We start from the raw sequence: 23,934 nt of genomic DNA on the forward strand, positions 1-23,934 counted from the left end.
CCCTCTCTCCCCATCCCCTCCGCCTTTCTCTTCACACATTCCTGACCGATATCTCCCTCCCTCTCTCTCTTTCTCTCTCTCCCTCTCTATCTCTCCTCCCTTCCTAACTCCTCTTCCCATGCCCTAAATAAACTCTATTCTGTACAACCTCAGGGGGAAGGGGGAAGGGATGCCGCAGCATGAGCCGGACAAGGCACCCTCCCCTCCCACCTGGTCCAGTGACACCTGACTCTATCAAACATATCCTTGGCTCTTTTTTTAAAAAAAAATAAAACATAACAGATACACTCAGAAATGTGCATGTACCAGGCACAGGGACACAAAGCTTAAATAAATACCACTATTTTATACTCATAGACTGGAACCTAGCAGAATCATCATCAGAGAGGCTTCATCCAGCAACGACTGGGAACAGATACAGAGCCTGCCGCCAAACATGAGGCGGAGTTCAGGGAGCTCTGTAAAAGGGGAGGAGCCAGAGGGGTCAAGGACAACACAAGAAAAGAACCCACAGAATCAACTAAGCAGGGGTCACCGGGACTCACAGAGAGTCAGGGAGCCTGTGTGGGTCAGACATAGGTCCTCTGACCCTACGTTCTGTTGTGTAGCTTGGTCTGCATGTGGGATTCCTAACAGGGGAGCAGGCTCTTTTTCTCTGACTCTTTTGCGTGCTTTTCGGACTCTTTTCCTCCTGTTGAGCTGCTTTGTCCAGCATAAATACAAGAGGAAATACCTAGTCTTCTTACTGCAGCTTCATTGGTTGATATCCCTCGGAGGTCCGCCCTTTCCTGAAGGAGTGGGTCTGGGGGGAAGAAGGGAAGGTGGGAGGGAGGGGCTGGGAGGAGAGGAGGGAGGTGAAACTGCTGTGGGGGGGGGGGTGATAGCTGAGAGAAGAATTAAAAGAACTATAAGAAGATATGTAAACAACATGGGAATCTCTAGCTAAAGAACTCAACATTTTAAAAATAAACTACGTAATAAAGACCAACATTCAATAGGCAGAGGCAGGTGGCTCTCTCTGAGTTTGAGGACAGCCTGGTCTCCACAGGGAGTTCCACACCAGCCATGGCTACATAATGAGACCCTGTCTCAAAAGAGAAGAAAAGGAGAAGAAAGAGGAGGAAGAGGCCATATGCCTGTGGAGGCCAACAGACACCTTGAGTGTTTACACCAGGCTGATATCAAACTCAGACCCTGTCTTCCTCTGCCTCCTGAGTGCTGGGATTAAAGGCGTGCACCACCACACCTGGCGTTGGCTTCGTTTTTTTTTGAAATATGTTCTCTTTCTGGGAACATGCCATGACGGCGGACCATGAGCCTCAGAGATCCCCCTGTCTTTGTCTCCTCAGCTCTGGGATTACAGTTGTGCACCTATATATTTGGCCTTACACCTGGATTTGGGGAATTGAAGTAAGGCCCTTATCCTTGTGCAGCAAGCACTTTACAGAGGACGTTATCCCTGGGCCCAAAATACTATTCTCTAAATGCTTTAGGACATTTTGGTACAGGAGAGATGGCTCAGTGGTTACCACCACTTGTTGCTCTTGGAAAGGTTCAATTCTCAGCACCCATATGACAGTTCACAACCATTCCAAGGATTCAGTGCTCTTTTCTGACCTCCACGGACAGACATGAGGTATACATGTGGTACATATACCTACATGCAGGTGTACATGCAGCCAAAACACCCATAGAATAAAATGAATACATCTATTTTAAAATTTTTAATAAGTTTATTACATTTTTATTTATCTTGTGTGCATATGTGTTTGTGTGTGTGTGTGTGCACACATACACACACACACACACACACATGGGTGCTATGGTGTGAGTAGAGGTCAGAGGACAGCTTTTGGCAATCAGTTCTCCCACTCTTTGAGTCCTGGGGGTAAAACTCAGGTCGCCAGCCTTGGTAGCCAGCACCTTTATCCACAGAACCATCTTACTAGACCCAAAATACTATTTTTTTCAGTTAATACCTTCTGCATTGTTTTGGTGGGTTTTATCAACTTGCCTACGTGGGAGAGAGGACCCAGCTCACTAGCAGGTGGTCCTGGGTTGTATAAGAAAACGGGATAAGTAAGCCAGTAAGCAGTGATGCCCCCTGCCTTCTGCTTCAGTTCCTGCCTCAGGTTCCTGCCCTGACTTCCTCAGATGAGAAGCTGTGATGTGAGCATGGAAGCCAAGCAGGCCCTTTCCTCCCGGGGTTGTTGTGGTCGTGGTATTTTATCACAGCAATAGTAACCTAACTGAGACACAAACTATTATTGTGCTATCATACTGATGCTCTCTTAAGGAAGCTGGGCGTGACAGTCTACACCTGCAATTAATCCCTGCTGCTCCGGAGGCTGGAGCAGAGGGATTGCTTCCGTTCAGAAATTTGAGGCCAGCCTAAGCAATATTACCAAGATTCTGCCTATAGATAAATAAATGTTGATAACGGATGCTGACTTTTTTATTTCCCTTCCCCTCTCTTCCCTTTTCCTTTGCCTATGCCTCTTGTCTTTGTTGTTCCACTTCTTCCTAGCGCTAAGAAAACCAAATGTGTGTTTTCAAAATCGATACAGCTCAGCTCATACTGCCTAAACTTGAAAAACATAAAGTCTGCTACTGGACAGGATGAGTGGCGAATGTTATCTTTTTCTCTCTTTCAGTAAGAGGCTAGCTTGGTGACGTGGTGCGTGCCTTTAATCTCAGCAAGAAGCAGGCTGAGACCGGTGGATCTCAGCGAGTTCGAGACCAGCCTAGTCTACAGAGCAAGCTCCGTAACAGCCAAGGCCACATAGCAAGACCCTGTCATAAACAAAACAACACAGGGGGGAGGGGGAGGGAGGGACGGTGGGGGGGAGAGAGAGAGAGAGAGAGAGAGAGAGAGAGAGAGAGAGAGAGAGAGCTGTTACAATGACTCATGCCTGTAGTCTCAGCATTTAGGAAGCTAAAGCAGAAGAATGGCTTTTGAGTTCGAAGCCAGCCAAGGTTATAGGTAAGAACTTGTCTCAAAAGAACCAGTGAGAGAACAAAGGGTGAGAGGAAAGAGGGCCCCGGAAGCCCATGGGTAAGATTGCCAGTCTCCCATGCACAAGGCCCTGTGTTTGATCCTTAACACAACATAAGCTGTGTGTTGTGGTGGGCATCTGCAATGCTAGCACTTTGGAGACAGAGGCAAAAGAATCAGAAAACCAAGGCTGGCCTCAACTACATCATGATTTCAAAGCCAGCCTGGGATACCTAAGACCTTGCCTGAAGGGCAGAGAGAGGAAGAGAGGGAAGAGAGAAAGAGAAGGGAGAAGGAGAGAGAAGAGAGGGGGAGGAGAGGGGAGGAGAAGAGAGGAGAGGAGAGGAATGGGAAGGGAGAGGGGAGAGGGGAGGGGAGGGGAGGGGAGGGGAGGGGAGGGGAGGGGAGGGGAGGGGAGGGGAGGGGAGGGGAGAAGATGAGGATTGACTTCATAATATTGTTCAGGAGAGAGTGCTGTATGGTTTGATTTTTGAGTTATCTTTGGAGTAGTCCTCACGGATTCATGCGTCTATTCTGGGACCACATTCTGTATCTCCAGAAAAGATCAATATAATGAGTGAGATTCAAAGTCAGCCACTGAGTTACAATTGACCTCACAGCCCCAGAGAATATAAATGGATCACAAGTGACTCTGCTCTAATGAGCAGAGCCAAGAACAGACTGCAGAGTTGCCTGTTTCTCTTGCCTGCATAGATCTGAGACTTGGGGTGGGGGCTGACCTGGGCCACCTATCAGCCCAGAGTAATCAGCACATTCCAGACAAATCAGAAACCCTGTCTCAAAAACCCAGTCAAGGAAAGGGCAGCGGCATGGCTCTGTGAAAATGTGCTCACTGCTAAGCATAGCAGCCTCTAGAAAGCACCCCACAGGCACTCGGAGCTGTGTGTATTCTAGGTAATTCTTAACCCTGTCAAGGTAACAGCCATGATTCACCATCACAGCGTCACTAGTTATTTAACAGACCTTCAAATGTTCTTATTACATGTGCTGCCGTATTCTCTGTGTGTGCTTGTGTGTGTGCACCAGCATGTGTGGGTGTACTAGTGCCTGGAGCTGACCTGAGGAAGTCAGAGGACAACCTGGAGTGAGCTCTCTCCTTTCACCATCCGGGTCCCAGCCTCTCTGCGTCATCTCACCAGCCCTCATTCAACAGACACTTCCTAAGTCCCTCCAAGCCATGCTGTGTCCAAAGCCCGGGGAGATAGGAGGAATGAAGACGTCTGCCTGGAGCTTTTATATTCAAGTGTTCACAGGAGTGGAAGTGCCCTGGGTGCCTCTGATTGTGACTAGGTGTATATAACTGCACTCAGAGGTGAAAACATACTCTTGTGAGCTATGAATTCCCAGCACCGCCAACAGCCGTGCCATCTTTAACAACAGGTATGGTTTAAGGCCATCTTAGGCTACAGAGAAAAAAAGTCAGAAATCTAAGACACTGAGAAGGCAAGAACTGACTCAAATGGCTACATTAACCCTTTAGGGAGGAGACAAAGGCCATCTCCACCTAGAGGCTATCGTAAGTCACAGCAGACCAAGAAGCGAGGATTGGGTAGCAGAAGGTTCCAGGAAAGGACGGCGAACTGGAGCCTCCGAACTGGAGCCTCCGGCGCCTCTCTGGGAGAAGCAATGACACTCTTGTGAGATGAGATTGGAGACCTTCCCAGTGTGCACGCACCAGGAGCCGGGTTTGCAAGGATGGAGACGCGCGGTCCTACACTCTGCGAAATGCTTAGGAGACCCCTCCACCTGAGCTGCTCCAGGGCGGAGACTTAGAGACTTCCACTTCACTACAGCACAATCCAAAGCAGATAGACTGGGAGACGCAGCTCAGATGCGTAAAAGGATGAGGCCGGTGCAGGCAGGGTTGGGGTCTTACCGAAACTGCACCAGATAGTTAGCAAAACGCTCTGATTCCTAAAAGGGTTGTTTTACCTTCAGGTGCAGTGCAGACTCGAGTACCGAGAGGGGCAAGGGTGTACAGAAAAGCTGCCACAAGGGGGCGCGCGCGTCTACCAGGATCAGCTGCTTAGCACTCAAGCTGGCTGTGAGCTCTTGCTTTTCTCGAGCAGTTATTCTCTGGTCTCAGGATAATGTGCATGCCCTGGGGCACATGTTCTGAGGTCCCGGGCTCAACGTCTAGCATACACATCAGGCAGTTTATAAATGCCTGTAACTCTAGCTCCAGACGATCTTCCAAAAGCACCCGTATACCTGTGACATACACACGAGACATGCCCGCACATACATCTAAATAAAAATAAATTTATTGCCGGGCAATGGTGGCGCACGCCATTGATCCCAGCACTTGGGAGGCAGAGGCAGGCAGATTTCTGAGTTCGAGGCCAGCCTGGTCTACAGAGTGAGTTCCAGGATATCCAGGACTACACAGAGAAACCCTGTCTCGAAAAACCAAAATAGGAGCTGGAGAGATGGCTCAGAGGTTAAGAGCATTGACTGCTCTTCCAGAGGTTCTGAGTTCAATTCCCAGCAACCACATGGTGGCTCACAACCATCTGTAATGGAATCTGATGCCCTCTTCTGGTGTGTCTGAAGACAGATACAGCGTACTCATATAAAAATAAATAAATAAATCTTTTTAAAAAACAAAATAAATAAATTTATTTATTTATTTAAATAAAAAAGTGTGTGTGTGTGTGTGTGTGTGTGTGTGTGTGTGTGTGTGCGCGCCAGGAGATAGTATCAGATCTCCTGAAGCTAGATACAAGCAGTTGTGAGCTGCCCAAAAAGGGAGCAGGGTCCTGGAAATTACAGAAAGCACTCCTAACCTCTGAGCCATTTCTCTAGCCTAGCATGGTATATTTCCATCTCATTCACCATGACGGGTGATTTTTTTTCTATTAATAAATAATGGCAGATACACACTGAAGCTAGGGTAGAAAGATAACCCCCCACTTTCTTTTTCTTTCTTTTTGGGGGTGGTGGTGGTGGTAGTGGTGAGAGAGTCTTTCTACAGGGCACTGGCTGTCCTGGAACCCTCTGTATACCAGGCAGGCTGGCCTCGAACTCACAGAGATCCACTTGCCGCTGCCTCCTAAGTGCTGAGATTAAAGACATGTGCTAGCATGCCTAGCCTAACGTAACTCCCCCACTTTCCACCTTCACTGACAAGTACAATACAGAGTCTTCCGAGTGTGATTTTGATGTCTTTCTATTAGAACTGGCCATGGGAATAGGGGGAGACCTTAGGACAGGCAGATCTGCATCAAATCTAGAGTTTCACTCATACACACACACAAATATTGGAAGCTAGACTCCACATATGAGAGACAATGTACAGTCTTTGTTTTTTCCCAGTCTGGCTTGTTTCACTTAACACGACGATTTCCAGTTCCATCCATTTTCCCGTCTAACTTAATAATTTCATTATTTCATTTTCCTTTGATGATGAGTCAATTCCGTCATGTATATATGTATATATGCACCACATTTCCATCAGTTGATGGATATCTAGGCTATTTCCATTTTCTGGCTATTGTGAGTCTAGCAGCCATTTCATGGAAGAGCGAGTGTCTTATTGAAGGTTTTGTCTTTTAGTTTTATTGTAACGCTAAAAGGTTGGCCTCCAAGATTTGGAGTCTGCAGGTAGCCTGAGGGACCCGGCCCTTAGTAAGTTCTGATTAGCAAATCAAGATGCCAGCAGCCAATAGCTAGAGAGAAAGAGACACGGGGTTGAGGTTTACCAGACTAGAGACCAGGAGGAAGGAGGGGGAGAAGGAGAGCCACCATGGAAGAGGAAGATTGTGCAGGAGGGAGAAAGAGAGCCACAGTGGGATAGCTGAGCCATAAAAACATGGCCATGTGGGCTTTCTGACTTGAGTTAAGAGCAGCCCAGACAGAACATAGAATTTAGTGAGTAATGACTTGAAGTTATCGGTTGGAAGGTGGATTCTAACAGCATGGAGGGTAGGCAGTTGCCCAGCTATTGTGCTGTCGAAGGCATATTTTATGGCTGTGTGTGTCTTTCATCTGGGAACATAAATGGTGGGAAGAAATCCTGCGCTGGAAATTTTTATTAAATATTTTTTACATGTCTCATTAGTAGGATATAGATTCCTTTGGATATTTTTTTATCATTATTTTAGTCTTGTGTCTTTCATGTGCCTTGGTATGCAGGTGGGGCTCAGAGGTGGTTTTCTTCTCCCACTGTGTGGATCCCAGGGATGAAACTCAGGTCAGGTTCTACCACAGTGACTTTGCGTGCTGAGCCATCTCACTACCCCCACCCCAGCTCCACTTTTGTAACCAGAGCTGGCCTTGAACTCACGATCCTCTTATCTCAGTCAGCCTCTCAAGTAATGGAATTACAGCCCAACTGCACCACGCCTGTCTTCCAGCACTGGGTGTTTTGTTTCATCTCCATATCCAAGTCCTAAATCCAATTTCCCCACCAGGTCCCAAAGTTCTGTCCCACAGGCATCCGCCAAACAGCCCCAGAGTCATATCATTTCCCTTGGCATTTATCATCATGAATCATAAATACAAGTACATTTGGGTACATGCTCTGAACACACAAGCTGACATGGCCAAGCACACTAGGAATGACCCATGTCATGACACATCCCCAGGATGATGTCTATTACCTACCACTGCAGTGCCACACATAACAAAACAGCCAGATGCACACATACATAATCAAGATAATGGGGGAGGCATGTCCTACATGTCACTTACACTTTGGGGGCTTCACGGGAACAGCTACCAACCAGGACACAACTATACTCATATATGCCAGGGCATACACCTATGTGGCCCATAAACAGTTACACCTGCTGTGACTTCCATGTTCTCTTTCCACCGTAAAACCTTCTCCTTGAATACAGAGAAACTCCAAATACCACACAATGCTCATTTGCATGCACACCTCTTTAACACTCACTCCCCCAGGAGGAGAATTTTTTATATGAGGATACAAGGCAGGTTCACACTCAAGCTAGGTACCCCCATTTGCCATCTTCACTAGCAGGTGCAATTCGGAGTCCTCACAGGTGTGGCTGTGGTGTCCTCTTATTTACTGGGCTCTGTCAGAGAGGAGAGACCTGAGGTCAGGCAGACCAGCACTAGGTCTGGGACTCCACCCCAGTCTGCCTCCCCAGCCCTGGCTTACTAGGCTGTGCCTTCTCCAGTGTCTCAAGAGTTCTCTTGATTTGGGTTATATCTGGGAGGAGGAGAGAAAACAGGTCAGTCTGGGATGGGGCTGCACACAAAGCCCTGGCGTCATTCACAGTTTCCAGTTTGAGTGGAGCAGATTCCTATAGTAGAAGTTCACAGTAATAGTGTGGTGTGTGTGTGTGTGTGTGTGTGTGTGTGTGTGTGTGTGTGTGCAGTATACATATGTTTATATTCATATGTGTTTGCACTTGTGTGTTCACATATATGAGGAGGTCAGAGGTTGACATCAGTCAGTTGTTTTTCTTTAGAGATGTCTGTCTTATTTTTTAAAACTGGACCTCTCACTGAACCTGGGGTTTCACCCATTTGGCTAGACTGGGTAACCTGTAAGCCACATATCAGCCTGTCTCTACCATCACTCTAACCCAGCGGCTGGTTACAGAACTGTGACACCATGCCCAGCTTTTATGTGAGTTCTGGGGATCCAAACTCAGGTTCCCATGTTGTACATCCCTAACTAAGCCACCTCTACAACCCCACTAGTGCTTAAGCACCCCATCCTCTAGCACAGAGGAAATATCTATTTCCGACTTCCAAATCCAGAGAATAGGACCCTGGTTACTCTCTGAGTAACCAGCACCCTATTTGTTCTGAACATCCAAACAAATTCATCCAAAGAGAACAGATCTGCAAGGAATACCTGCTGTCACTGTCTTCAGCTTGTCATTTCCGCTCTGGATGTTGCTAATGGCCATAGCAATCTTATTCTTGGCCTCGTTGATGCCACTCTGGACAGCTTTCCAAATATCCTTTTGCGAATTCTGGAGCTCCTGGATATTCCACACCGCGTTTGAAACTAAGGGCATGGAGTTTGAGGTGTTCAGATGGCTATTCTTCTCCTGTTCCCACCAGCACCATTGTGGGCCTCCTCTGGGCCTCTCACTCACCATTCGAGAGCTCTGCTTTCAAGGTCCACAGCTCCTTGGACATTTGAGAATCTGTTTAGATGAGAGTAGGAAGGCTTTAAGGCCCCATCTCCATTTTAACCTTCTCTGAAGCGGAGTTGAGGAAAGGGAGAGGAACTGGCGGTAATTCTCCAGTCCCATCCCTGGACCAGCTTCCAAAATCACTTACTTTTCACCAGGACCAAAGCGGAGAGGACGATGCAGGATAAAAAGATGAGAGCGAGGAGAACATACAGCATCATAATGCTTCTGTGCAACCAAGGGGGAACTGGGGCTGTGTCCAGGGATGGCTTGAACTTGGCTGGGACAGAGACACAGGACATGTGAGCTCCAGAGCCAAACCCCACCAGCCAGGCCAGCAATACTATCTGTAACACCCATCACCAGCATCAAGGACTACCAAGGACATGCCCAGTCAGTAGCATCGGTACCACCAACTTGTATTCCTTACATAGTGACCATCACATCCCTCTCAATAAATTATGTCACCCAAAGATTAAACGCACAGCCAATGGCACTGCTAGAAGCATTTCAGAAACCCAGTGTCCATCATCTCAGCTGCAAGGCTACCCTCACCTTAGTACCATCACTTGTGGGAGAGGGGGACACAGACAGACAGGGAGACATGCATGGGGTATCCTCCTTTGTCACTCCACCTATTCCTCTGAGGCAGGGACTCTCCTGTTTATTCCCAGGTGGGGAAACACAATCTAGGGGATTATAACAAATCAGTCATGAAGGACAAAACTCAACTCTATGATTAAGCAGTACAGGTGAGCCACTGAAAGGAAGAAAAGCAGCTGGGCGGTGGCGCACGCCTTTAATCCCAGCACTTGGGAGTCAGAGGCAGGCGGATTTCTGAGTTCGAGGCCAGCCTGGTCTACAGAGTGAGTTCCAGGACAGCCAGGGCTACACAGAGAAACCCTGTCTCGAAAAACCAAAAAAAAAAAAAAAAAGAAAAGAAAAGAAAGAAAGAAAGAAAAAGAAAAAAAAAGAAAGAAAGAGAGAAAGAAGAAAAGCAGCATGCCCCAGTGACCTTTTTGTCTCCAGCCCCTTGGTGCTGGGGTTACAGGCAGGCACAGGACACCAGGTACTGTGGGTACTGGAATCTGAACTCTAGTCCTCACATTTGTGAAGAACCACTCCAGCCCCACAATTTAGTTAGTTAGTTAGTTAATTGGCTAATTAGGATTTCTAGCATCCCAGACTAGCTTCCAACTCTCTCTGTAGCCAAAGATGACTTTGGCTTCTGCTCCCAGATGCAGGGACAATAAGTATGTGCCCACGCCCAGTTTATACAGAGCTGGGGATTGAACCCAAGGTTTTGTAAAAGCTGGGCGAGCTCTCTACCAGCCGAGCCACAACCACAGCTGCCACACCACCCACCATCTTTAATGCCACCAATATCACAGACCCCAGCATTCCCTCCCTCACTCCCTCCACATACGCCTTAAGGTTGGAGTGGGGATGGGCAAGCAAGTGTCTGCTCACCTTGTTTTGTGGGCGTTGATTGGCTGAGTTTGATCTGGTCCTTGTTTCTGAAGGCCAAGGTTATATTCTCATAGTCAGGATTGTGAGCACCTGTGTGTGATTTAGTGAGAGGAGCTGCTGAGACTCATCTAGATATCTGGGGAGTCGGTAGGGGGAACTCAATCAGCCGGGAAGGACAAAAATCACCTTCGTGCAGTGCAGGCATTTACGGAGCCCCTAGAAACAAGGAGCTCTCCCATCCTTGACTGTTCCCACCTTAAGCCATGCTTCTTCATTTCCCCTTCCCACCCCAAGAGTCCTGACCTTCATTGTGACCTGGCTTCCTCCGGTTCTTATCCTGGGAGGCTGATGCATGCATTCTGCTTGGTTGATTTCACGTAGATTACCACAGCCTTGGGCCCTGGACTTCCCAAGTGTCCACACATCCCCCACCTACCGGAAGATGTCAAGACAGATGGGGAAATCTCATTTTAGAGGGGAGGGAAGCAGGGTTTGCCTTCTCCTTCAGGGATTCACACCAGATCTCCTGCCCTGGAGGCATCTTCAGCTTCCATATCAAAAGAGTCTTTAGAGGGACAGAAGTTTCATGGATGGCCAAGAAGCAACCATAAATGTGATGACAGAAGAGAAAATTTTGAGGAAGCCAGAGGGTCTGGGTAGAAGACACACAGATGAAACAGACAGGTGGGATATGCCTGATTCATTTCCCTGATATTTATGTATGGGCTGGGAGGCAGCTGATAACCTCAGCTGTCACTCCCAGGTAATGTCCACATTATTTTTAAAGGCAACAACTCTCACTAGCCTGGAACTCACCAAATATGCCAGACTGGCTGGCCAGCAAGCACTAAGGATCAACCTCTTTGCACTTCTCCAGCTGGGGTTACAATTGCACCCCACATTCTCAGCTTTTCTTCTGTTTTATATCTCTACAAAAAAAATTTTTTTTGTGTGTGAACTCAAGCATCTGACTTTTAGAACAATAACTCGGTTTCCCAGCCCCCAACATCTTCTATCTCGGCCCCACTCCACAGTTCAACCCTGCCCCAACCAACTTCTACTTCTCATAAGTACCTCACGCTAACCGATTGCATCACAGAAGCCAAGGAACTCTCGAGGCACCACAGAAAGCAGAAAGCAAAGCGGATGTTAGGCAAGGATGGAAACCACTTTGACCCCACATCTACATCCAATACTGGTGTCAGACCCATATCCTTTTTTTTGGGGGGGGAGGGGGTTCGAGACAGGATTTCTCTCTGTAGTCCTGGCTGTCCTGGAACTCACTTTGTAGACCAGGCTGGCCTCGAACTCAGAAATCTGCCTGCCTCTGCCTCCCGAGTGCTGGGATTAAAGGTGTGCACCACCACCGCCCAGCTAGACCCGTATCCTTAACGCTTTCCCTGATGGAGTCCTCAAGGTATTGTCTCTTCCACACAGATAAGCCAGAAGAAAAAGGCATTTACTCCATCTATCTGCTTCCCTGCCTGGCTGACAACATGCATGTGCACACAGGTATGCACACACATGCACACACATACATGCACATACAGGCATGCACACACAGGCATGCACACACATACATGCACACACAGGCATGCACACACAGGCATGCACACACATACATGCACACACATACATGCACATTCAAACCTTCAAATACCTTCAGTCATAGCTCAGCTCATGGATGCAGGCCACATGATCATTTACACTCTTTTGTAAATAGAATGCCCACATGAATATGCATGTGTACTGGCCTATTTAGCATATCTCTACTCTGTCTAAGTGATGTCTTAGATTTTTTTAAAGACTTTATTTATTCACAGAACTACTGGAGGTATCACCATCCCTGACCTAAATTACCAAATTGTATTACAGAGTTGTGGTAATAAAAACAGCATGGTATTGACACAGAACAACCATGTTGATGAATAAAGGTGAATGGAGATCCAGCCATAAACCCACATATTTACGGGCAACTGATGTTTGACAAAGAAGTCGAAAATGCACTGTGGGAAAAAAGACAGCATCTTCAACAATTAATAATGGTCCTACTTGATACTATGATACTGCATGCATACTTGCATGTAGAAGAACACAAATAAATCTATACGTATCACCCTGCATAACACCAAACTCCAAACGGATCAAGAGCCTCAACATTATGCTAGGTACACTGAATCTGATAGAAAAAGAAGGCAGGTATTGGCCTTGAACTGGTTGGCCCAGGGAAAGACTTTCTGAAGAGAACACCAATAGCACAGGCATTTGGATCAACAATTAATAAATGGGACCTCATAAAACTGAAAAGCTTCTATAAGGCAAAGGACATCACTATTTAGACAAAGAGGCACCCTACAGAATGGGGAACGATTTCTACCAAGTACACACCCAATAAAGGGCTAACATTCAAAATATATAAAGAACTTGAAAAACTGAACACCAAGAAAACAAACAACCCAACTTAAAATAGGGCACAGACCTAACAGCTCATGATGCAAAGGGAACACTGATAGCTGGTGGAACAACGGAATTGTAAAACCATTATGGAAACCAGTGTGGCAGTTACTCGGGAAACCAGGAATAGACCTACTTTAAGATCCAGCTACCCCACACTCGGCATATACCCAGAGGACTCAAATCCTACTACATATACAGTTACTTGTCTATATTTATTTACTCTATACTTGTAATAGTCAGAAATTGGAAACAGCTTAGATGCCAGTCAACAGATAAATAATAAAAATCTGATTCATTTACACTATTTGGCCATTAAAAACATAAAACCATGAAATTCTGAGATAAATAAATGCAGCTAGAAAAAAAAATCATCCTCGGTGAGATAACTCAGACCTAAAAAGACAAATATGATATGCATTCTCTCATATATATATGTGTGTGTGTGTATGTATATGTATATATACATATACATATATATACATATATGTACATATATGTATATATATACATACGTATATACATATATATATGTTAGCTTGTGAGCCTTCAGACAGATGCTAAGTGTAAAGTAAGGGACCAGGGGGCATGGATTTCCCAAGGAAGGGTATATAGAACTTGTAGTTATGGAAAGTCTGGAGAGGGAACATTAAATGACATTGTGACGGGAAAAGGAGGTAAGGGAGGAACAGCTAACACTAAGTGCCACTTGACGGGTCACATACAAACCTATTCCTGTTGAAGCTTCCTAAAATATATACATATATGAAATAAATATAGAAATGGAGTCACAAAATGATGGGGAGACAATTTTCCAACTAGATATCTTTCACCACCAAGTGAAACACCCAGTGCCAGAAATGGATTACATAAACTTGAATTGTCGGGCAAAGAAAGCCCCCATGGAAACCCTCAAACAGCTCAGGCTACTGCCAAGGCTATTGATTGCTTGCCATAAACTGATAGTAAGGCCCTATCGATAAAGACAATACACACAGCTCATTGAACATGGAGAAGTTGAGTTGATGTCTAACCTGAGCCTTCACCCCTACTGTCTAGTGTTCATGGTACTGGAAGGTACTCTGCATGCTACCGAAGGAGAAAGGTAACCACCAACCAAGCTACAAGCTCTATGACTCACACTGTGGAAGTTAGTATCTGATTGGATTTGAGACCCATGCCTGACACTGCTACAATGGCCAATAACCTGAGATTGGCCATGGCCCAGAAGGAAACCAAATACTATCGTAATGCTAAAGAAACATAGCAGAAAATGTCTCCTGACAACATTCTGCCATACCCAGAGATTAGTGTCTTGCTCAGCCATCATCAGAGAAGCTTCTTCTTGCAATAAATTCGAACTAACAAAGAGCCCCCAAACTGGACAGTGTGCTGAGAGTGATAGATTTTAGAACACTTGGTCCTAAATAGAATGTGTTCATCAAACCCTCCCCCCTCGGGATTCAGAAGAGACTGTGAGAATTAAAGGGGATGACATCAGCAAAACAGTGTCTTCCAAACAAAACAAGACTCACATAGATATGAACTCACAGAGACTGTAGCAGCATGCACAGGACCAGATAGAGTCCCAGCACAGAGAGAGGGGAGTAGACATGGGCTGCCACCCCTAATCACTTGACAACTATCTCCACTTGACAACTGCTTGCAAAGGAAAAATCAGTTTGCTCAAAAGGAGTCTCATAGGTTTTATGAACCACCCTTAGTAGAGTTTTTGTTTCATAATTTTACTGGCCTTTTGCTTGTATGTTATGGTTCCCAATTTTTTGTTTTTTATGGATTTGGGTTTTTGAAGTTTTGGGGTTTTGGTTTGGTATGGTTGTGAGAGACAGAGAGAGATAGAGAGAAAGAAGGGGAGAGAGAGGGAGAGAGAGAGAGAACTGTTTCTTGTGCTTTTTCTTTTTAAATCATTATGGGGTTTTTTTTTTTGTTTTTGTTTGTGTGTTGTTTGCTTCTTTGTTTGAGAGAGAAGGTGTGGAATTCATGGGTGGCAAGGTGGGAGGAGACAGGAAAGAAAAGCCCTGATCAGAATATAGTGTATGAAAACAGCTTTCATTCCTGGTGCATCAAGAAGTACCAGGACAATACCACAATCCTGAGCTCAGCGCTGGCCAGGCGCAGTCGCACCAGGAAGTGAGTAAGTGGTAGAAGCTAACAAACAAGCAGTGAGGAAACGAAAGATGAAGAAAAGTTGAGCGGTTTGTGCACTATGAAGAGAGGAGGAACTGGCTACCCGAAGGTGGTTGCTGTTCTGGCTTCCCGGGAAATTCTGAATTCCATTGCCCGTCAACACATCCAGTAACAAACTCAAGCGACAGTGGGCATATATGCCTTCTTCCTTCGAGAGAGCTGACCACTATGTGAGTCTAAGTGTCTAGTGAGTTCTATCCTAGTCCAGGAAGAAGAGCAGAATGGAGACCTACAACTAACTGGACATGTCCTGCTGTGTTTACTTCTCAGCATTGGCCTATCTGCTAATCTCTCTAGTTGGCTGAGGTGGAGATTCAGCCATGAGCTGGAGGACTCAAGGTTGGATTGCTGTTTTACTGTGCTGTGTTAAACTTTGGCCAGAGATGTATTTCCTTTGAAATCTTTGGGTTGGACAGACATTTGAAGACACCAGAGGCCTGACACAATGTGCAAGTGTGGGACAGAGATGGAAGAAAAACAGTAGCAGAATGGTTGCAAGAGCACCATGAAAAGAGGCAGCTCTAGAGACTTTAGGGTGGAGAGGAACAAGATGTGAGTAGGCTGTGGTGAAGCCCCAGCCCTTGCTGTCACTTAAGGCCATGTCTGGATCCATGACCATGCAGAAGCAGGGATCTGTGTCGATGTCTAAGGCCCATATTACACCAAAGGCCATGTAGAGATCCCTGGTCTGGGATGCCATCTGGAACCATGTTAATGTCCAAGGACCAAGCAAAGCTGGCCCGGCCCCTCACTGGCTGCAGCACTGGGGAGAGCCGCCCAATACCTTGACTGGCCAGCACAGTAGAGCTGGCCCTGGTGGCAGGGAGGGAGTGGGGAGCAAGCAGGCCCCTACCCCTTGAGGGCTGTGGCATTAGGTGAGTCAGCTGGGGCAGAGCTGGAGGGCTTGCAGTGGCGGTGACGTGGTGAGAGCTGGCAGGCAGACCAACACCCAGCTAGCACCCAGGCCCAGAATCAGGGCTATGAGTTGGCCCACCCTAATATCATATGCTGGAGCATATGAGGGGGCCAATCCTGGAGGATCATCCTATCCGAGAAGAGTCCCAGTGAAATCCAGTATAGATAGTGTAGCAGAAACCAGAGGCCTTGAACCAGACCAATGACTCATTGCAAAGAATATTTGCAAATGAAAATGTGTAGACAAAAGGGTGTGCTTTGTGACACACTGTAGTTTGGGTTTTGTTGTTGTCTTTTTTTGTTTTTGTTCTTGGTTTGGTTTAATTTGTTGTTGTTGTCTTTTTTGGTTTTGTTTTGTTTTGCTTTTGTTGTGGTTTGTTTTGGTTTGGTTTAATTTTGTTGTTGTTGTTGCTGTTGTTTTCTTTGGGATGATATTGCAAGGAGAGACGGCAAATACGAAGGGATGGGGAGATGAGTGGGATTGGAGTGCATGATGTGAAATTCACAAAGAATCAATAAAAAGTTTTTTTTTAAAAAAAAAAAAAAAAGAAAAGAAAACGCCTCCTGTAGCCAGGCAGGAACCCCAGTGGAGCAATAGAGACACCAACCCACTAACAAAACTTTCAACCCAACGTTTATTCTGTCTACAGGAAGTGCAGGCATGGGGGATGGAGCGAAGACTGAGGGAATGGCCAACTCATAATGGCCCAACTTGAGACCCATCCCATGAGCACCAATCCCTAACACAATTAAAGATACTCTGTTATGCTTACAGACAGGAGCAGCTTGTCCTCTGAGAGGCTCCACCCAGCAGCTGACTCAGAAAGATACAGACACCCACAGCCAAACAGTGGATGGAGCTTGGAGACTCTTATGGAAGAACAGGAGGAAGGAGTGCAGGCCCTGAGGGGATAGGAACTCCACAGGAAGACCAACAGTCAACTAACCTGGACCCCTGGGCTCTCAGAATCTGAACCACCAACCAAAGAACACACAAGGACTGGACCTAGGCCTCCCCACACATATGTAGCAGATGTGCAGCTTGGTTTTCATGTGGGCCTTGAACAACTGGAGCAGGGGCTATCCCAAAAGATAGCTGTTGCCTGTACATGGGATATGTTCTTCTAGCTGGGCTGCCTGGTCTTCTGGCCTCAGTGGGAGAGGATAGGGGTATACCCTTGGGGCCCCCACCCACTCAGAAGAGAAGGGGGAGATGGGGGAAGGATTACGGGAGGGGATGACGAGGAGGGTGGCAGTGAGTGGGATGTAAAGTGAATAAACTAAAAGAAAAATGTAATTTAATTTAAAAAACAACTTTCAATATCAAAGACAATTTAAAATATTTTATTCATTCTTAACTCATTGTAACAGAGTCTTACTATGTAGCACTGGCTAGGTAGACCAGGATGGCCTTAAACTAAGTCTGTCTCTACTTCCCAAGTACTGGAATCAAAAGTATGAGGACCCATCCAGCCTGTTTTGTCTCATTTTTAATTATGTGTACTTGTGTGAGGATACATGCACGTGAGTGCAGGTGCCTGTAGAGACCAGAGAACCTCAGATATCTGTGCTGGAAACTATGCTTAGGTCCCCTGAAAAAGCAATACATGCTCTTAACCACTGCTCCGTTTTTCCTTAGGCCCCAATTTCTTTACATTTAAATTTATTTCATTTTGTGTACATGTGTGAAATGGTCAGCTTGGTAGCAGGAGCCTCTACCCACTGAGCCATCTTTCTGGCCTGTAAGCTTCTCTTTCCTTTTTCTTTCTTTTTTTTTTTTTTTTTTTGGTTTGTTTGTTTGTTTGTTTGTTTTTGTTTGCTTTTTGTTTGTTTGTTTTTGTTTTGTTTTGCTTGTTTTTCGAGACAGGATTTCTTTGTGTAACTCACTGTCCTGGAATTCACACTAAGAATCAAGCTGGCCTTGAACTCAGAAATCCACCTGCCTCTGCCTTCTGGGTGCTAGGATTAAAGGTGCGTGCCTCTACACCTGGCTTATATTTTATTATTTTTAATTATGTGAAGGAATGTTTGTATCTAAATGTAGGTATTTGTACATGAGTACAGATACATGGACAGGCTAGAGGTGTCAAATCTGTAGCCAAAGATACAGATGGTCTTGAGCAACTTTGTAGTGGCTGGTTTTGTGTCATGTTGACACAAGCTAAAAACCTCAGAGGAAGAAACCTCAGTTGCAGAAATGCCTCCATGAGATCCAGCTACAAGGCATTTTCTCAGTTACTGATCAGTGGTGGAGAACCCAGCTCATTGTGTCTGGTGCCATCCCTGGGCTGGTGGTCCTGCATCCCATAAGAAGGCAGGATGAGCAAAACAGGGGAAGCAAGCCTTTGAGCAGCATCCTTCCATGGCTTCTGCATCAGCTCTGCCTACAGGTTCTTGCCCTGTCTGAGTTCCCGTCCTTGACTTCCTACAATGATGAACAGCAATATGGAAGTGTAAGCTAAGTAAACCCTCTCCTCTCCAACTTGCTTTCTGGTCATGCTAACCCTAAGATGGATCTCATGTGGGAGCTGGGAAATGAACTTGGTCTTCTGGAAGAACAGCAAGTGCTCTTAACTTCTGAGCCATCTCTGCAGGCCCTATTGCTGGTGTGTGTGTGTGTGTGTGTGTGTGTGTGTGTGTGTGTGTGTGTGTGATATAAGTGTGCATGGGCACATGAGTTAGAGGTGGCTGTCAGCTGTCCAAAGTAGACGCTGAGAAACTGAGTTGGGTCCTCTGCCGGAGCAGAGTTAAGTGTTCTTAATTCTCTGGATTCTCTCCAGCTCCCACTCTCTCAATCAGGACCTCAACTGTGAAATGGTACCACACACATTCAGAGTCTTCCCACTTTAATTAACCCAATTAATCAAATCCCTTCTAGGCATGCCCAGATGTGTGTCTTCTAGGTGATTCTAGATCCTATTAACCATTGCAATTACTAATTTGACAGATATTTTTGGTTTTTTTGTTTGTTTGTTTGTTTTTGCTTTTTTTTTTTTTTTTTTTTTTTGGTTTTTTTTTTTGGGGGGGGGGGTTCAAGGCAAGGTTTCTCTGTGTAGCACTTTCCTAGAATTCAATTTGTAGACCAGGCTGGCCTTGAACACAGAAAGCCACCTGTCTCTGCTTTGCAAGTGCTGGGATTAAAAGCATTCGCCACCATGCCAGGCTCCACAGACATTTTTATTGCATCATTCATTCATTCTTTCTTTCTTTATTGTTCATTGTGTGTGCACACGTGGTACACCGTGCCTCAGTGCACATGTGGAGGTGAGAAGACAGCCTGCAGGAGTCCACTCTCTCCTTCCACCACATAGGTTCCAGGAATCAAACTCAGATCATCAGCCTTGGCGGCAGTAGCCTCACCTGCTGAATCATCTCACCAGCCCTCACTCTACAGACATTTGCTAGCCCAGGCTATGCTTTATTCTAAGCTCAAGACATGAGATAAACAGACATCCTCTGCCCTGGGGTTTTATATTCTAGTATCCATGGGGGTGTAAGTGCCCTGGGTGCCTCTGGTTGAAAATAGGTTTTTGACATCGCATCCACAGAGGTGAAAAATGGACTTGAGAGCTGGGGAACCTCAGTCCTGCCGAGGTCCAGTCTCATTTGGGATGATGAGTATCGGTTGAGGTCAGCTTGGACTATATAAGACTCTACCAAAGAGACAGGGTAGGAGGAGGGAAGAAAAAGGAGTGATAGACAGGTAGGAAAAGTCACAGTGCTGTGAAGCAATCCCCCCCACACTTCCCCCCCACACTTCCCCCCCACACTTCCCCCCCACACTTCCCTCCCCACACTTCCCCCCCACACTTCCCTCCCCACACTTCCCCCCACACTTCCCCCCACACTTCCCCCCACACTTCCCCCCACACTTCCCCCCACACTTCCCCCCCACACTTCCCCCCCACACTTCCCTCCCCACACTTCCCTCCCACTTCCCCCCCACACTTCCCCCCACACACTCCCCTCCCACTTCCCCCCACACTTCCCTCCCCACACTTCCCTCCCACTTCCCTCCCCACACTTCCCACACACACACTCCCCCACACTTCCCCCACACTTCCCTCCCCACACACTCCCTCCTACACTTCCCACACACACACACACACACCCCTCCCCAGACACACACTCCCCCACACACTTCCCCCCACACTTCCCCACACACACACTCTCTCCTACACTTCCCACACATACACACACACACACACCCCCCTCCCCACACACACACTTCCCCCACATTTCCCCCCACACTTCCCTCCCCACACACTCCCCCCCACTTCACACACACACACACACACACACACACACCCCTCCCCACACACACATTCCCCCACACTTCCCTCCCCACACACTCCCCCCCACACTTCCCACACACACACCCCTCCCCCACACACACACACTCCCCCACACACACACCCCTCCCCCCACACACACACACTCCCCCACACACTTCCCCCCACACTTCCCCACACACACACACACACACACACTTCCCCTCCCACACATACACACTTCCCCACATATACAGTCCCCCCACACTTCCTCCCCACTTCCCCCCCTACACTTCCCCTTGCACACTTCTCCCACACACACATACACTTCCCCTCCCCCACACATACACTCCCCCCACACTTCCCACACACTACACACTTCCCCTTCCCCACACATACTTTCCCTACACACACACTCCCCCCACACTTCCCCCACACACACACTCCCCCTACACTTCCCCAAACACACAGCACACTTCCTCCCCCCACATACTTCCTCATACACACACACACACACACACACACACTCCCCCCACACTTCCCCCCACTCCCCTCCCACACACTTCCCCCCCCACAGCACACTTCCTCCCCACACACACTTCCCCATACACACACACTCCCCCCACACTTCCCCCCCACTCCCCTCCCACACACACTCCCCCCCACAGCACACTTCCTCCCCACACACACTTCCCCACAAACACACTCCCACACACACACACACTTCCCCACACACACACTCCCACACACACACACACTCTCCACTAAAGTAGCCACACAAGGCCCGTGTCCACTTCACGGTGCATCTTTATCATCTCATTCTGTATTTCCAGACCCTCGTCTTGGACCCGCCCCCTATCCTCTTCCCATCCCCATCCCCATCCCCATTGTCCCTCTGCAACACGTGGAGGGCAAGCTCAGTTCTCAACCAACGTCCTCAGGAACTGACCCGCAGGGCACAGCAACGGGCTGCTGTCCAGTCTATGCTTCCACACTGGCAGTGACACATTGTTCCCTCACGAACGTCCCATGAGCCACAGGCAGAGCCACAGGAGCAGCTCGCGACGGCTGTGCCTGCAAGGAAAGAAGCCCCTGAGAAGCTGGGAGACTGAGGCAGTGGGAGGCAGAGATGGGAGGAGAGGGCTGTTACCATGGAAACAGAGTACAAGATGACACAGTGGGAGACTGATGGGCCTGGAGCTGGGCTAGGAGGTAAGACTGAAAGTCTGGGAGTGAGCCCCCAGGATGGACATGTTCAGGACCCAGACTAGGAAGGCAGAGGAGTTTCAGGGAACTTCCAGAAAGTCTGCACAACAGAGTTTGCACTCACCTTCTGGGCAAGAGGACAACTTCCCTCTGGAGGAGACTGTCCAGCAATATAGGCCAACGTTTTTTATTGCAGCTAGCACTGCAGAAGGCAAGGTTCGAGGGTTATAAAACCAGGGTGCCCCAACTGCATCTTTGCAGTAGGAAATCTTTGGGTTTGGTGCTGACAATGAGGTTGAATTCTTCCCAGCAGAGTGAGAAGACGATTTGGTAGCTGAAGAGTTTGACTCACAAGTGGGGAGGACGAGAGCCAAGGTCCCCAGAACCCATTTAGAAGCCAGGCATGCATGCATGGTGTGAGGGAACCTATAATCGCAGCATCCAGGAGACAGACAGACATGCAGTCCCCAGAACAAGATGACTACCACAAAGGCCATGAGCCCCGGGTTCAACTGAGAGATTCTGTCTCAACAAAGCAGAGTGTGGGATGATAACACTACAACTTCAACTCTCCACAGGCCTATGTACACACATGCACCTTCACGTATGTGCACCACATATATAAACACACATACACACACATGTACAGCACACGTTCACGGTAAAATATTTTGCCCCCAGAGAGCCCAGCATGGTGGCTCACACCTGTACTCCAAACACTCAGGAGGCTGAGGCAAGCAAATCAGGCACTGGAGGCTCCATGGACCACAGAGTGGGGCCTTTTGGAGTACGGGGAGGTTTGGGGGTAATGGTTGGAAGAAGCTAGGTTGTGGGGTGGAACCATGGTCAAGGTAGGGCAGGGTGAAGTTGGGTTGGAGCTTGTAGACAGGGTGAGTTTGAGGCTGAGGGTAGCCTTGCAGCTGGGCAGGTCTGCTCCCCATCAAGGATGAGATAAGTCTGTGAGGCCCTCAGCAAGATTGGATGGGGGCGGGGGAGATCCTCACATAGAGAGCTGAAGTCTTGATTGATCTTCTTATTGATGGCTTCATCCATGGGACACAGTGGCATGCTGGAGCCCAGCAGCCCCGGGACAAGGAAGAAAAGGAAAAGGAGAAATGAAAGGTTCTTCATCCTGTAGGTACTGCAAGAGACAACCAAGAGTCCCACCTTAGACCAGACCCTTCCCACGCTGGAGGGAGTCAGACTGCAAGGTCCTTTGGTTCTTGAGGGGCATGTGGATGGGCATCCAGTGGCTCTGGGACCTCCACATGGGTGCTCTGAATAGGGGGTGGCCATCACTTACCGTGGCAGAGGGCTCAGCGGGACACAACTCAATTCTGGGCATGAGCTCCTGTCCTCCAGCTCCTTCGTGTTGACCTCTGGAAGGGGCCCATCCTGTTTTGAGTAATAAGTATCCTGGCCCCTTGCCTTCCATTGCCACATCTGGCCCCAAAAGAGTCAAACTCTAGAGATCCCAGAGGAGGAATTTCCCTGCTGCACGGCCCTTTCTGCATTACAGGGATTGTCTGCTCAGGAGGTTGTCTGGAGATAACTCCAGGAATCATGGTGGGAGGGGCAAGGCTAGGAGTCAGGACTTCAACTGCAGGGCTGGAGATGCAAACTGAGACCCTGTCCCTGTGTGACCACAGCTGTCATGTATGTTTCTTTGTTTGGCGGGGATACACACTGTAGTCCAGCTCTACTGCCTACAATCTAGACAACTGCTCAATTGCTGACTCACACCTCCAGACCCTCACTAGGGAATTCTAGCCAGGCACCCTACCTCTGAACCATGTCTCCAACTCCTCAGCAGGCAGGTGCATTACATCTAGTGCAAGGAGCAAGGGGGCTGTCCCTTTGGAAATCCCCTTTTCTCATTAGTAATTAAAATAATAAATCCTGGGTAGTCATAGCTCCTGCCCACACACAGAATATTCATATGTGTAAATGACTCAACAGAACCTGGTTTATCTTCTCTGCCTTTAAAAATATTATTCCATTATTATTGCATGTGTGTGCCATGTGTGGGTGCAGGCGCATGCATGTCACGGTGTAATGTGTATTTGGAGGTCAAAGAACAACTGGAGGTGGTTATGCAAATTCTAAGGACTGACATTAGGCTGTTGGGCTTTTGAGCTGTTACACTGGCCTCTCTGTCTTTTAATTAGATAGGGATTGGTGCACAATTGAGATTGGCAGAGGAAATTATAAATTGGACAAATGAAAAGACTTTAGTATTTATTTATTTATTTATTTATTTATTTATTTATTTATTTAA

At 47.4% G+C, this 23,934-nt stretch overlaps 2 protein-coding genes across 5 annotated transcripts; both read right to left on the bottom strand.

Annotated features, from left to right (window-relative positions):
- Nucleotides 1–7,478: 7,478 nt before the first annotated feature.
- Nucleotides 7,479–11,028, bottom strand: Mcemp1 (mast cell expressed membrane protein 1). 2 transcript variants are annotated; one of them, XM_076923773.1, is made up of 7 exons: nt 10,906–11,028; nt 10,603–10,692; nt 9,281–9,412; nt 9,094–9,144; nt 8,847–9,002; nt 8,142–8,192; nt 7,479–8,055 (listed from the first exon to the last, which is right to left on the bottom strand). In XM_076923773.1, exons 1-7 carry the CDS (start codon nt 10,958–10,960, stop codon nt 8,042–8,044), a joined length of 549 nt encoding a protein of 182 aa, XP_076779888.1. In that variant the 5' UTR covers nt 10,961–11,028; the 3' UTR covers nt 7,479–8,041. The 2 variants fall into 2 exon arrangements, with proteins under 2 accessions (XP_076779888.1, XP_076779889.1); XM_076923774.1 differs by having other exon boundaries at nt 10,789–10,923.
- Nucleotides 11,029–17,502: 6,474 nt separating this feature from the next.
- Retn (resistin) lies at nt 17,503–23,094 on the bottom strand. 3 transcript variants are annotated; one of them, XM_076923775.1, is made up of 5 exons: nt 22,960–23,094; nt 22,661–22,797; nt 21,781–21,858; nt 21,400–21,524; nt 17,503–18,604 (listed from the first exon to the last, which is right to left on the bottom strand). In XM_076923775.1, exons 2-5 carry the CDS (start codon nt 22,785–22,787, stop codon nt 18,554–18,556), a joined length of 381 nt encoding a protein of 126 aa, XP_076779890.1. In that variant the 5' UTR covers nt 22,788–22,797; nt 22,960–23,094; the 3' UTR covers nt 17,503–18,553. The 3 variants fall into 3 exon arrangements, with proteins under 3 accessions (XP_076779890.1, XP_076779892.1, XP_076779891.1); XM_076923777.1 differs by lacking the exon at nt 17,503–18,604 and adding an exon at nt 19,339–19,832; XM_076923776.1 differs by lacking the exon at nt 17,503–18,604 and having other exon boundaries at nt 21,240–21,524.
- Nucleotides 23,095–23,934: the final 840 nt, after the last annotated feature.

This window comes from Arvicanthis niloticus, chromosome 24, assembly GCF_011762505.2.
Source record: "Arvicanthis niloticus isolate mArvNil1 chromosome 24, mArvNil1.pat.X, whole genome shotgun sequence".
Taxonomy (NCBI): Eukaryota; Metazoa; Chordata; class Mammalia; order Rodentia; family Muridae; genus Arvicanthis; species Arvicanthis niloticus.